The 13,315-nt window shown below is 42.2% G+C and overlaps 1 protein-coding gene across 4 annotated transcripts in view; it reads right to left on the minus strand.

Annotated features, from left to right (window-relative positions):
* Window positions 1-13,315, minus strand: part of osbpl2b (oxysterol binding protein-like 2b) — an 83,554-nt gene that overhangs the window by 23,839 nt on the left and 46,400 nt on the right. For all 4 annotated transcript variants that reach the window (XM_055652118.1, XM_055652115.1, XM_055652116.1 and 1 more), the window contains 6 exons: window positions 12,263-12,413; window positions 10,539-10,662; window positions 10,228-10,303; window positions 9,276-9,410; window positions 7,596-7,693; window positions 811-993 (listed from right to left, as the gene is read on the minus strand). In XM_055652118.1, coding sequence (XP_055508093.1) covers window positions 811-993; window positions 7,596-7,693; window positions 9,276-9,410; window positions 10,228-10,303; window positions 10,539-10,662; window positions 12,263-12,299 — 653 coding nt within the window. In that variant the 5' untranslated portion in view covers window positions 12,300-12,413. The remainder of the gene's footprint in view (window positions 1-810; window positions 994-7,595; window positions 7,694-9,275; window positions 9,411-10,227; window positions 10,304-10,538; window positions 10,663-12,262; window positions 12,414-13,315) is intronic.

The raw sequence follows: 13,315 nt of genomic DNA on the forward strand, positions 1-13,315 counted from the left end.
CTCAAAGAGAAAATAATGGCTCCCTTAGGATTTTGTCTCTGGATAGGTTTGGAAATCTTGCCTGAGAATCTGATCATCGCTCTTAGCCCGGGTGCTACAGAGGAGAACAATGCACACGGTTAGTGCTCCTGAATATGCGCGCTGCAGTGTTGGAAATTTTCGCAGGACAGATCTTTGGAAGCAAGATGAGTGCCTTTATTTCAGATTCCAATTCAGTTCCTTTATGGGAAGGGGCGAGAATTGAGGAGAAGAAAGCATTGCTTCATAGTAAGGGCGTCATAGGAACAAAGGAAATACACAACATATTTTACTTAAAATGGCAATAATTAATTATTGTGCAGAATGAATTGAGGTACTAGGACTCAAATATTCAAAAGGGAGTGGATGAACTACTGTGGCAAGAAGAGAAAATGGATCCAACATGCTGGTAAGAAACATCCTGGGAGGTTGAGGAAGATTAGATGGACCATTGGACTTCTTGGCAAACCAGATGACCAGAGGAAAAGAAAACTCAAAAGAAAGTAGCCTATGGTATTAAAGGCAAGGTACTAGCATGAATAGAAGATTGGCTCATTGGCAGAAGACAAACAGCCCAGGTAAAGGGGGTCTTACTGAGTTGGCGGCCAGTGATTCGTGATGTTCCGCAGGAGTCGGTATTGGGTCCGCTACTTTTAACATTATATGTTAATGATCTGGTGATTGGCCAAATTGGCAATTTATAATTCAGACACTAATTATAGATATTTTATTCACTTACTTGAAACCGGAAATAGAAAGGAAGGAAAATAAAAGAATCATAAGCATACTTACTTATTAAGTTCTAATGTGATAGTTCCACGTGGTTCTGCTTCTACACTCTTCCCCCAAAATTTAAGCTTTGGATAAATGGAACCATGGAAAACAAAATCCTTATTGATGCCTTCTGAATAAAATGCACTGATTGGTGGATGATGGCTAACCTGTTCAGATACAAGCCTAAATCCAAGATCCTCCCTGCCAAAACAAAACAAAGTCATATGAAAAACTTGGACATTTTTTAAGCAGCTATTGTAAACTTCTAAATTGTACAGCTCAACATATCTGTAACAGAATAAGGGAATCAAATCATCAAACATTATTACAGGGTGCAGAGGAGAAACAGATTGGTTAGTCGCTTGCATATACTGCTATGCGGTTTAGAAAATACACTTAAGATCTCCCTCAAGATATCACAAATTGCTGCACAAGAAATCAGTTGCTTTACGAGCAATTGCTGTTACGTAGGCAAAGTTTTAAATAGTTCATGGTAAAAATTATGTTGGGGGGGGTGGGGGGGGGAGAGAAAGAGAAGAGTTACACATCACAAATCTTCACTGAGCTAAAATCAAGGATGAATATTTCAATTGGCATTCTTTGGGTGTGACTGCCAAAGTGTCTCCTTTTATGTAGTTACATTCTAGCAAAAATCCAGGTCATACAATACGGAAAAGGAAAGTTTAACTGCATCAATAGTAACAGAATGAAACATTATAAATTAAATAAATTCAAAACAAATGTTAATCCTGGTGGTAGATGTAAATATGTCCATAGATTTGCAAATATTTTCTATCATATTATTGGCTCTTTAGATACACATCTTCAACTTACAAAACTATTCTCACTATTCTCATCTTGATGGGATGAATGTGATCCACTTAAAGGTAGGAGTTATCATTTACAACAGAATTTCATCTCTCACAGTGTCGTCTTTGGAGCTCTCTTCCTGAAAGGAAGGTGAAGCAGAGCTTTGAATATCTTTAATGTAGAGGGATTTGTGAAAAGCAAGGGAGTGAAAGTCACCAACCACAAATAGATGAAGGTTCAACTCCCAATGCACCATGGTTTTTTTAATTAAAGGACAGACCAGGCATGAGAGACTGAGTGGCCAAGATCAGCTCAATTGTACAAATTTATGAAAAGCAGGCCAATCACTGCAATATGGATTTCATTCTTACTTTGAGGCCATATTGCTTTAATCAGGATTTTCAAGATTATAATGTTCAGGTTCAGATTCAAACTTTATTGTCATTGTGCAGTGTACAGTACAGAGACAACAAAATGCAGTTAGCATCTCCCTAGAAGAGCGACATAGAATATGAGCAATAAATAAATATATTTACGTGCATACAGTCATAGTAGTGCAATTTTTTCTGGTGGCGGAGTGTCCGGGGGGGGGGTGGGTGATTGGCAGTCACCGAGGTACAGTGTTGAATAATGTAACAGGGGGGGGGTGATTGGCAATCACCGAGGCACAGTGTTGAGTAATGTAACAGCCGCAGGGAAGAAGCTGTTCCTGGACCTGCTGGTCCCAGATGGTAGGAGGGTAAACGGTCTGTGGTTGGGGTGAGAGCAGTCCTTGACGATGCTGAGCGCCATTCGCAGACATCGCTTGCTTTGGACAGACTCGATGGAGGGGAGTGAGGAACCGGTGATGCGTTGGGCAATTTTCACCACCCTCTACAGTGCTTTCCGGTCGGAGACAGAGCAGTTGCCATACCATACTGTGATACAGTTGGTAAGGATGCTCTCGATGGTGCAGCGGTAGAAGTTCACCAGAATCTGAGGAGACAGATGGACCTTTAGTCTCCTCAGGAAGAAGAGACGCTGGGGATCCTTCTTGACCAGAGTTGAGGTATTGGGGGTCCAAGAGAGGTCATCGGAGATGTTGACCCCCAGAAACCTGAAGCTGGAAACACGTTCCACCTCCGTCCCGTTAATGTGGATGGGGGTGTGCGTGCCGCCCCTAGACTTTCTGAAGTCTACAATGAGCTCCTTGGTCTTCTTGGAGTTAAGGGCCAGGTTGTTGTCAGCGCACCATGCTGCTAGGAGCTGGACCTCCTCCCTATAGGCCGACTCATCGTTGTTGCCGATGAGGCCAATCACCGTTGTATCATCTGCATACTTGATGATGGTGTTAGTACCATGTACAAGTGTGCAGTCGTAGGTGAAGAGGAGGGGGCTCAGCAAGGCTGTGGATGTGGACTTCAGCAAGGTCTTTGATAAGGTTTTGCATGGTAGGCTGCTCTAGAAGGTAAGATTGCATGGGATCCAGGGAGAGCTAGCTAACAGAATACAAAGCTGGTTTCATGGTAAGAAGATAACAGTGGTGATGGAGGAAGGTTGATTTTGTGACTGGAAGCTTGTGACAACACAGTGTGGCTCAGGGATCGTTTTGAGCCCTTTGTGGTTTGTCATCTGTAATCAACAATTACAAGGCATGATTAGTAAGAATTACAGTGGGATTGTTATCAACTGGGTCGAGGAATGTCTAATGGAGTTTACATAGAAACATAGAACATAGGTGCAGGAATAGACCATTCGGCCCTTCGAGCCTGCACCGCCATTCAATATGATCATGGCTGATCATCCAACTCAGTATCCCGTACCTGCCTTCTCTACATACCCCCCAATCCCTTTAGCCACAAGGGCCACATCTAACTCCCTCTTAAATATAGCCAATGAACTGGCCTCAACTACCTTCTGTGGCAGAGAGTTCCAGAGATTCACCACTCTCTGTATGAAAAATGTTTTTCTCATCTCGGTCATAAAGGATTTCCCCTCTATCCTTAAGCTGTGCCCCTTTGTCCTGGGAACAATTTAATTTAGATACGTATGAGGTATTGAATTTTGGCAATTCAAACCAGGGCAGAAACTCCACAATGAAATGCAAGGTACTAGGGAATGTCGTGGTGCAGAGGGATCTAGGAGTATATGTTCATCGCTCCTCGAAAGTAACTCCCCAGATAGGGCAGCAAAGGTGGCTTTTGGCACACTGGCCTTCATCAGTCAGGAAATTAAGTATAGAAGCAGCGGATTATGTTACAGTTGGAAATATACTGTTAAGCTAAAAAGAGTGCAGGCATGATCTCTGAGAATGTTACTAGGACTTAGCAGCCCAAGCTATAGATTGAGATTAGGTAGAATAGGACTTTAGTCCTAGGATCGCAGGAGGCTGAGGGGTGATTTTAGAGTAGTATATAAAATATTGAAGGGAATAGATCGGGTGAATGCACAGTCTTTTCTCTCTAGAGTGGGACAATTGACTAGATGTCAGTTTTAAAAGGAATAGAGAAAGGGTTAATAGGAATTAGGGAAGTATCCTTTTCACACAGAGGTGGTAGGAATATGGAATGAGCTGCCAGAGGAGGTTGTCGAAGCAGGTACAATAACAACATTTAACAGCCATTGGACAGGTACATGGATAGGAAAGATTTGAAGGGATATGGGCCAAATACAGGCAAATGAGACCCGCTCAGACGGGGCATCTTGGTTGGCATGGACAAACTGCATCAAAGAGTCCGTGTTGTGTGATCCAATGTGCTGTGTGATTCAATGGCTCAAAACCTTTCAGAAGTGTTCCTCAATATTGAGGAAAGAAAAGTGGCCAACTTCAAATATAATCCCAACATGAGGAGCGGAATTAGAAATGGCTGCATGAAAGAAAATGCCACATTTTGGTACATTATTAGGCGAAACAGTGGCTGTGCATGCTGTCATAAACCCCTTCTTAAAGCCTTGTTCATCGTTGTCTAAGAACCATCACAGAGAGATCCCTCTCCGTTAACATTGCAAATTTCAAGCTCAGATTCAGCACAAATACTGTCTTTCAGACACTACTAACAATTCTGCCTCCAACCTCCCCCGGTGCAGATCAATATAACTGTATAAATTAACAGAATTGGATGACTTGGACCTTCACAACTGCTCTATAATTTAACAAGATCATAGCTGATTTGATTGCAACCTCACTACATTCCACCTACCTGCAGTAATCATTGATTCCCTAATTTAACAAGAAGTTGCCTCAAAATAGATTATGCTTCAACCAGTATTTGAGGAAGAAAAAGTTCAAAAGACTAAGAATTTTTTTTTCACATTATCTTCTTAAATGGGTGACTCCTTATAATTTATAGCAGTTCTAGGTTATCCCACTACACAAAATGTTCTTTACACATCAAGATCCTCCTAGTATCTTCTTTCACTTGGCGAGTACAATGACAGGGTACATTATGTCTTTTAATTATAATTACCTTAAGAGCAACCTTATAGAGGTATATAACACCATGAGGGCATAGATAAGGTGGATGGTCTTGGGATAGGGTAGTCTAAAACTGGAGTGCATAGATTTAAGGTAAGTGAAAAGATTTAATAGGGATCCGAGGGGCAACTTTTGCCACACAGACAATGGTGGGTATGTTGAATAACCTGCCAGAGGAAGGAATAGACAAGTATAATTACAATGTTTTAGAAGATGTTTGTATAGGAATGGTTTAGAGTACTCAATGCATCCAAACAAGATTATCCCTGGTAGCAACTTGGTCATCATAGAAACATAAAAAATAAGTGCAGGAGTAGGCCATTCGGCCCTTCGAGCCTGCACCACCATTCTATATGATCATGGCTGATCATCCAACTCAGTATCCCATCCCTGCCTTCTCTCCATACCCCCTGATCCCTTTAGCCACAAGGGCCACATCTAACTCCCTCTTAAATATAGCCAATGAACTGGCCTCAACTACCTTTTGTGGCAGAGAATTCCAAAGATTCACCACTCTCTGTGTAAAAAATGATTTTCTCATCTCGGTCCTAAAAGACTTCCCTCTTATCCTTAAACTGTGATCCCTAGTTCTGGACTTCCCCAACATTGGGAATAATCTTCCTGCATCTAGCCTGTCCAACCCCTTAAGAATTTTGTAAGTTTCTATAAGATCCCCCCTCAATCTTCTAAATTCTAGCGTGTACAAGCCGAGTCTATCCAGTCTTTCTTCATTTGAAAGTCCTGCCATCCCAGGAATCAGTCTTGTGAACCTTCTCTGTACTCCCTCTATGGCAAGAATGTCTTTCCTCAGATTATGAGACCAAAACTGTACGCAATACTCCAGGTGTGGTCTCACCAAGACCCTGTACAACTGCAGTAGAACCTCCCTGCTCTTATACTCAAATCCTTTTGCTATGGACGGGTTGGTTCAAAGGGTCAGTTTCTGGCTGTATACTTCTGACTCTTAATTTAATAAAATATCATTTTCCTACTTGGTGATTAATTGTATTTGAAGTGTTCCTGGAATACAACCCGTCTTTACATTGAAATTAATGAGAAAGGCCTTTTCAATGACTTTTTGCTTCACAAAACATTTCCTTGAACGCTACCATATCATGAATCAAAGTGTACCAATAACCATTTATCTTAATATAGTTCACTAAAAATAGAAGTTACAACAAAGGGATTATTCCGGAAGTGGCGGCGCTGTGAAACGGCAGCGGCTCGCCTGTAGTCTGTCTGTTTGTACTCTTTTGTGTTGTTATTTTTTTGTCTTGTTCAGTTAAATTTTTGGTTATTAGGTTGTGTCATGTGTGGTGGGGGGGTGAAACAGGGCTTTCTGTCTCTCCCTTCGGGGGAATGCGACTTTCTTGTCGTATCCCCCTGCTCTTCCCCCGTCTGAGCTGAGGCCTAATGGAGGAGCTGGCGGCCTCCAAACTGCGACCGACCTCGAGGATCCGGAGGTAGAGCCAGCCAGGACTTACCAACGCGAGGCTGGCTGTCTTTGAGCTGCGGCGGCGTTCGGGCACTCGGCGCTCCGGTGAGGGCGGACGGCGCGGGGCTGAGACACTCCTGTGAGGGCGGCCCGGCTCCCGGCTGGAAGGCGCTCCTACGGGGGCGGCCCGGTGCGGGGCTGAGACGCTCCCGTGTGGGCTGCCCGGCTCCTGGCTAGAAGGCGCTCCCGTGTGGGCGGCCCGGCTCCCGGCTGGAAGGCGCTCCCGTGTGGGCGGCCCGGTGCGGGGCTGGAAGGCGCTCCCGTGTGGGCGGCCCGGCTCCCGGCTGGAAGGCGCTCCCGTGGGGGCGGCCCGGTGCGGGGCTGAGACGCTCCCGTGAGGGCGGCCCGGCTCGGGGCTGGAATGGCGCTCCCGTGGGGGCGGCATTCTGCGGGGCTGAGATGCTCCCATGTGGGCGGCCTGGTGCGGGTCGGTGCTCTTGCGGCTGAGGCGGCGGCGACCTGGATCCGGGGCTCGGCCGCGGGCCAGTGGACGACATCGTCCGGAGCTCGCGTGTCACAGGCTAGTGCCTGTTTTCCGGAGCTCCTCTGGCAACAGCTGCGGCCGCTGGACTGGAGGGCGGCAGCTTCGACTACCCCCGGGCCGCGGAGCTTGAACTGCGGGACTGACTTACCATCGCCCGGTGGGGTATGGCCTCAGCGCAGAGAGAGAAGAGGAGGGAAGAGACAGCAACCCTAAGACTTTTGCCTCCATCACAGTGAGGAGGTGCTTGGTGGACTCACTGTGGTGGATGCTAATTTGTGTTGATTGTATGTTGTTTATTATTACATGTATGGCTGCAGGCAACAACATTTCGTTCAGACCGAAAGGGCTGAATGACAAATAAAGGATTCAATTCAATTCAATGTTACAGATCGGTAATGATTTTTTTCAAAAAAGATACTGAATGTTAGTTGCTTATTATTAAAAGATCAACTCATTGTTTTTTCAACTATAACATTTACATTCGTAGCAAAAAGGAGAGAAAGGAAGCAACAAATATTAATGCAGACCATTTTTTCCAAATCTTGCTGTGTGCATCTTACCTTCTCAGTTCATAGGTTTCACCTAGGAGTGGATTGAATGGTTTGCCAGTCCTTTCCCATTGTGAAGCAACAGAAGAAACAGCAAACGCAGCTACCGTCTGTGCCAAATACAAAACACTTTCAAGTTTGCAATAGTTCGTGTTAAATAGCTAATTTAAACTGAATTTATGTATCATTCATGCCAAGTTATTTCTGTGTATTTAAATACAACTATCTACCAAAAGAATAACTTAAAGATGGATTGGTATCAATTTTTCAAAGATCACTAAATTGCAGGAGGGAACAAGAAGATTAGAAAATAGAAAATAGAGGAACGGAGTGGACAAAGTGACAGGAGGAGGCAGCTGCGGCGTGGCCAAAGCAACGGCCGACAGGAAGAAGCAGCAGGTGGTGAGCGGGGAGGGAAATGTAAGGTCATGCACTTCAGTAAGATAAATTAAAATATTTGTTTTACGTAGGAGAGAAAAGTTCGAAGAGATCCAGGTATTCTAGTGCATGAATCACAAGATTTTCTGGCAGGTCCAACAAGTGGTCTTTATAGCACAGGGGATAGAATTTAAGGGAGGTTTTGGTGAGGTCAGCATGGAATATTGTCTGAAATAGTGTGCACAGCATTGGAGGATATCTAAAAAGAATGCATGAGGCTACGTTCTTGGCTGAGAAGGTTCATCGGTAGTGAGATGCTAGACAGCTTATGTATTACAGAGTGTGTAATCTTTATAATGAAGGATGAGATGTGATGATATAAGAAATAGATGTGACTTCATTCAAAACATCCAAGGTCATAAGGGGATTTGACAGTGTAGATGTTGAGATGCTTCCCCGAGTGATATAGTCACAAACAAGTGTACATTGTTACAAAATAAGGGGCCAGTCATTTAAAACTGATGTGAATAGACATTTCCTCAAAGGGCTATGCAGAAAGTTGTGACCACTGCCCAGTCCATCATCGGCTCCGACCTCCCCACCATTGAAGGGATCTACCGCAGTCGCTGCCTCAAAAAGGCAGCCAACATCATCAAGGACCCACACCATCCTGGCCACACACTCATCTCTCCGTTACCATCGGGCATAAGGTACAGGAGCCTGAAATCTGTTACATCCAGGTTCAGGAACAGCTTCTTCCCCACAGCCATCAGGCTATTAAACTCGCCAACAAACAGACTCTGAACTGTAACAGCCTATTGCACTTTATGTATTTCTGTTCCGTATTTTTGCTTACAATATTCTGTTGTGCTGCAACAAGCAAAAATTTAATTGTCCTTTCTGGGACACATGACAAGAAACTCGACTTGAATTTTAGAATTCACTGCTATCAAGGATACGAGGCCAAATAGTTAGATATAGCTAAGATTGAGGAAGATTAATTTTTGAAAGAGCATTATGGAGAACTGGTACGGAAGAGGACTTGAGGCTAGCATAGTTCAACCATATTAAATGGTGGGGTAGGCTAGAGCGATCAGGTCGCCTTTTCCAGCTATTTTTTTGTGTATAAGGGTATCTCATATCAAACACCTGCTTGCAAACACTGCTACATGTTCTTGGCATTCCCACAGCTCTTGGTTGTCTTCCTTGCACAGCAACATTTCCTTAATCAAAATGTTTCACCACAAAAGATCCAGCCAAATTAACCTCAATGTTGTTCACACCTTAAACTAGATCTTTATAAAGCATACCTACCTGTAATCTTTCTACTGAATCAGAAAGCAGACAGGCCTTGTGAATAAGATATGTGTGTTCCATATATTCTGTAATTCGTTGTAGAAAGCTCAAAGGCTCATTAAATATAATAGGCATAGTAATTTTTGACAGTTCCTAAACAAAACATCAAATGTTGTGTTAGATTTAGGAAGACAACCGTAAATTAGTATTTTGCAAATATTGTCAAACAATGATTAAAGCAAATAGCTTTTAATATATAGAATATAAAACCTATTCTTTCTTGTATTCCTGCCCCATTTGAGTTAAAAAAATGTTATTTCAAAATGTTAATATTTACCCTCATCACAAAGAGCACCAGAGTTAAAGCATTTGAGGAATATCATACAATTTAAAAGTATTGTAGGAACCATTCATGCTTAGGTTAGTTACTGTTAGCATATTATATCATTTTGTCTAGATATTTCTTGCCAAATTATTTTGTACGCTTGGGGGTGGGCGTTTGATACGTAGATGGGCGTGACATATATGATAGAGGGAGAGGGACTGATCAGATCAGACCAGCCACGGGATTTGGAGAGAAAACAGTTCTTACCAGATAGTAAGAACGAAGGCTACAATTTATATAAGAATAAAGAGGATCTGGTATGTCCACTTTTTTGTCTGCACAACTACTTCAATAAATAACTAATTAAGCTGGAAATAATGACTGGAAGATCCGTTTTTGCTTATCTGCGTACGATCACTTCCACCTACCCGTAAGAGTAATGGCAACGGAAAGTTGGCTATTGGAAAAGGTTGAAATTGCCATTACAAGTAGCATACAGTTAAAAGTACAGAAAATTAACATTTTATTTTAACAATAACATCTACAAACCTAACATCAAGAATAATTCTGAAGTTAGAAATATTAGAATGGAAATATATTTTTCAAATTTGTAAAGTTGATTTAGATTACCCAGTATGTACTCACCAATCCAATGCATTTTTTTAAAATGCTCCACAAACTTAATTGATGTCTGCTATACATTGGAGCTGGTAATGAAGTTCTGTAGGGAAAGAAAATGTAGATGGGATACAAATAGCACTCAAATCAAAGTAAGAATATTTCACCTTCATTACCAACAACAAAAACAAAAGGAATATTACACAAATAACCCTTATAGAAGGAAACCATCCTAATAGAAGAAAAATATTCAATCCTACTAATTTGCTCCATCTTTATTTCTTCCTCAATTGGCTATCATGTTCAGCTGGACAGTTTTTCATGCCAGATGAACTCACCTATGTTTTTTAAGTCCATTTTCTTGGGTCAAATCTTGGTTATGAACATTCTGTTCAGATGAGCTGCTTCCACTTTTGCTGGAAAAACTCTCCAATCTAGTTTCAGAATCATCGGATTCAAAACCTACATAAAAGTGATAACATATAATCAATTCTCCACAGTCAATATTATTACTTAGATATTACCAATTAAATAAATAAATAAATAAATAAATAAACAAGCAAATAAGCTTGGCGCGGCTTTTAGGTTGCCCGGCGGAACTTTAGGTCGCCATTGGCACCCGGACAACCATTCATTTCGAGCCCTGTGTATGATGGGTCTTTGTCCCAAACACTGCATTTCCTTATGTAGGATAGATAAAGATAGATGTTCTGTAGAGTAGTTCTAACTGCATGATCAACTTGCCAAAATTAACAATAACCTTTGGATTCAAATCCTGATGATCTTGGGTGATGCCATAAGGATTATATGGCACAACTGTCAGAATCTACCAATGCAGTTTACTGTCTGGGTGGCAGCGTGAACTGTGAGGAGGATGCTATGAGAATGCAGGGTGACTTGGACAGGGTGAGTGAGTAGGCAGACGAAGTTTAATGTGGATAAATGTGAGGTTATGCATTTTGGTAGCAAAAAACAGGAAGGCAGATTACTTGTCAAGTTGGGAAAAGGGGAAGTACAACGGGACCTGGGGATCCTTGTTCATCAGTCAATGAAAGTAAGCATGCAGGTACAGCAGGCAGTGAAGAAAGCAAATGGCATTTTGGCCTTTATAACAAGAGGAGTTGAGTAAAGGAGCAAAGAGGTCCTTCTGCAGTTGTATAGGGCCCTAGTGAGACCACGCCTGGAGTATTGTGTGCAGTTTTGGTCCCCTAATTTGAGGAAGGACATTCTTGCTATTGAGGGAGTGCAGCGTAGGTTTACAAGGTTAATTCCCGGGATGGTGGGACTGTCATATGCTGAGAGAATAGAACGGCTGGGCTTGTATACTCGGGGTACTAGTTGGGAATGATCAGCCATGATCACATTGAATGGCGGTGCTGGCTCGAAGGGCCGAATGGCTTACTCCAGCACCTATTGGCTCGTAGATCAGGTGAATATGAACAATTTTCCCTCGGTTAAGATGCAGATGGTCAAGAATAGCGCACAAATATTTGTTTGCCAATATACAAACAGTCACACCTCCTAGAAGAAATATTTACTTCGTATAAAATAAAATTAAATTCACTTGTATAATTTTGGATATTTATCTTCATGACTATGCCACTTACTTTAAAATAGTCTTTCATATGCATATTCAAGGTAACCAAGCGATCCATAGATGCTGCCTCACCCGCTGTGTTTCAACAGCATTTTTGACTACCTTAGATTTTCCAGCATCTGCAGTTCCTTATTAAACATAAATACTTCTAGCAAGATTGAACACTCTTTAACATCTCCACGCATGGTTTTAAAACCTAATTTTATAACACGTCCGTATCGTTAAATCAAAACCATTGGGATTTCAAAACCAAAATATAGGACAATACAGTACGAATACCGCCATTCGGCCCAGTGTCTGTGCCAAACAATGCCAAATTAAACTACTCTCCACAACCAGAACGTGATGCTAAAGCAAGAACAACTTTCAGCAGCTTTTTTTAAAATTAAATTCCCATTCATTGAAAGGCATAGATTGGGAGTTTTAAAGAAAGTATAGGTTGTAAAAATCCACAAAAATACTTGCCTGTGACTGCATCATAAAACTCTTCTTCACTATTCATCCTCCCTTTGGAAAAAAACTCCTTCGATTCCAATGTAGGCACTTCAGTGCATTATTCTTCTTTGTCACGGTATTGAATAATGTTTCTCGATTTTCCTAGGTATTCACGAAATACCTAAAACCAAAAATAATTGAAAAGCAATTTGAAAAGCACTTTACACACCTGTCATTGCATTAAAATATTGCATCATTTGATTCTCAGATACAATAGACAATAGTAGAAGTAGGCTATTCAGCCCTTCGAGCCAGCACCGCCATTCACTGTGATCATGGATGATCATCCACAATCAGTACCTCGTTCCTGCCTTCTCCCCATATCCCTCGACTCCACTATCTTTAAGAGCTCTATCTAACTATCTCTTGAAAGCATCCAGAGAATTGGCCTCCGTTGCCTTGAGGCAGAGAATTCCACAGATTCACAACACTCTGGGTGAAAATATTTTTCCTCATCTCCATTCTAAATGGCCTATCCCTTATTCTTAAACTGTGGCCCCTGATTCTGCACTCCCCCAACATCGGGAACATGTCTCCTGCCTCTGGCGTGTCCAATCCCTTAATAATCTTAATTGTTTCAATAAGATCCCCTCTCATCCTAAATTCCAGTGTATACAAGGGACTCGCTCCATTTTTTCAACATATGACAGACATCCGGGAATTAACCCCGTGAACCTACGCTGCCTCAATAGCATGAATGTACATCCTCAAATTTGGAGACCAAAACTGCACACAATACTTCAGGTGTTGTCTCACCTGGGCCCCGTACAACTGCTGAAGGACCTCTTTGCTCCTACACTCAACACCTCTTGTTATGAAGGCCAACATGCCATTAGCCTTCTTCACTACCTGCATGCTTACTTTCAGTAACTGATGAACAAGGGCCCCCAGATCTCGTTGCACTTCCCCTTTTCCTAATTTGACACCATTCAGATAATAATCTGCCTTTCTGTTCTTGCCACCAAAGTGGATAACCTCACATTTATCCACATTAAACTGCATCTGCCCACTCACCCAAGCTGT

This window comes from Leucoraja erinacea, chromosome 21 (genome assembly GCF_028641065.1).
Source record: "Leucoraja erinacea ecotype New England chromosome 21, Leri_hhj_1, whole genome shotgun sequence".
Lineage (NCBI taxonomy): Eukaryota > Metazoa > Chordata > Chondrichthyes > Rajiformes > Rajidae > Leucoraja > Leucoraja erinaceus.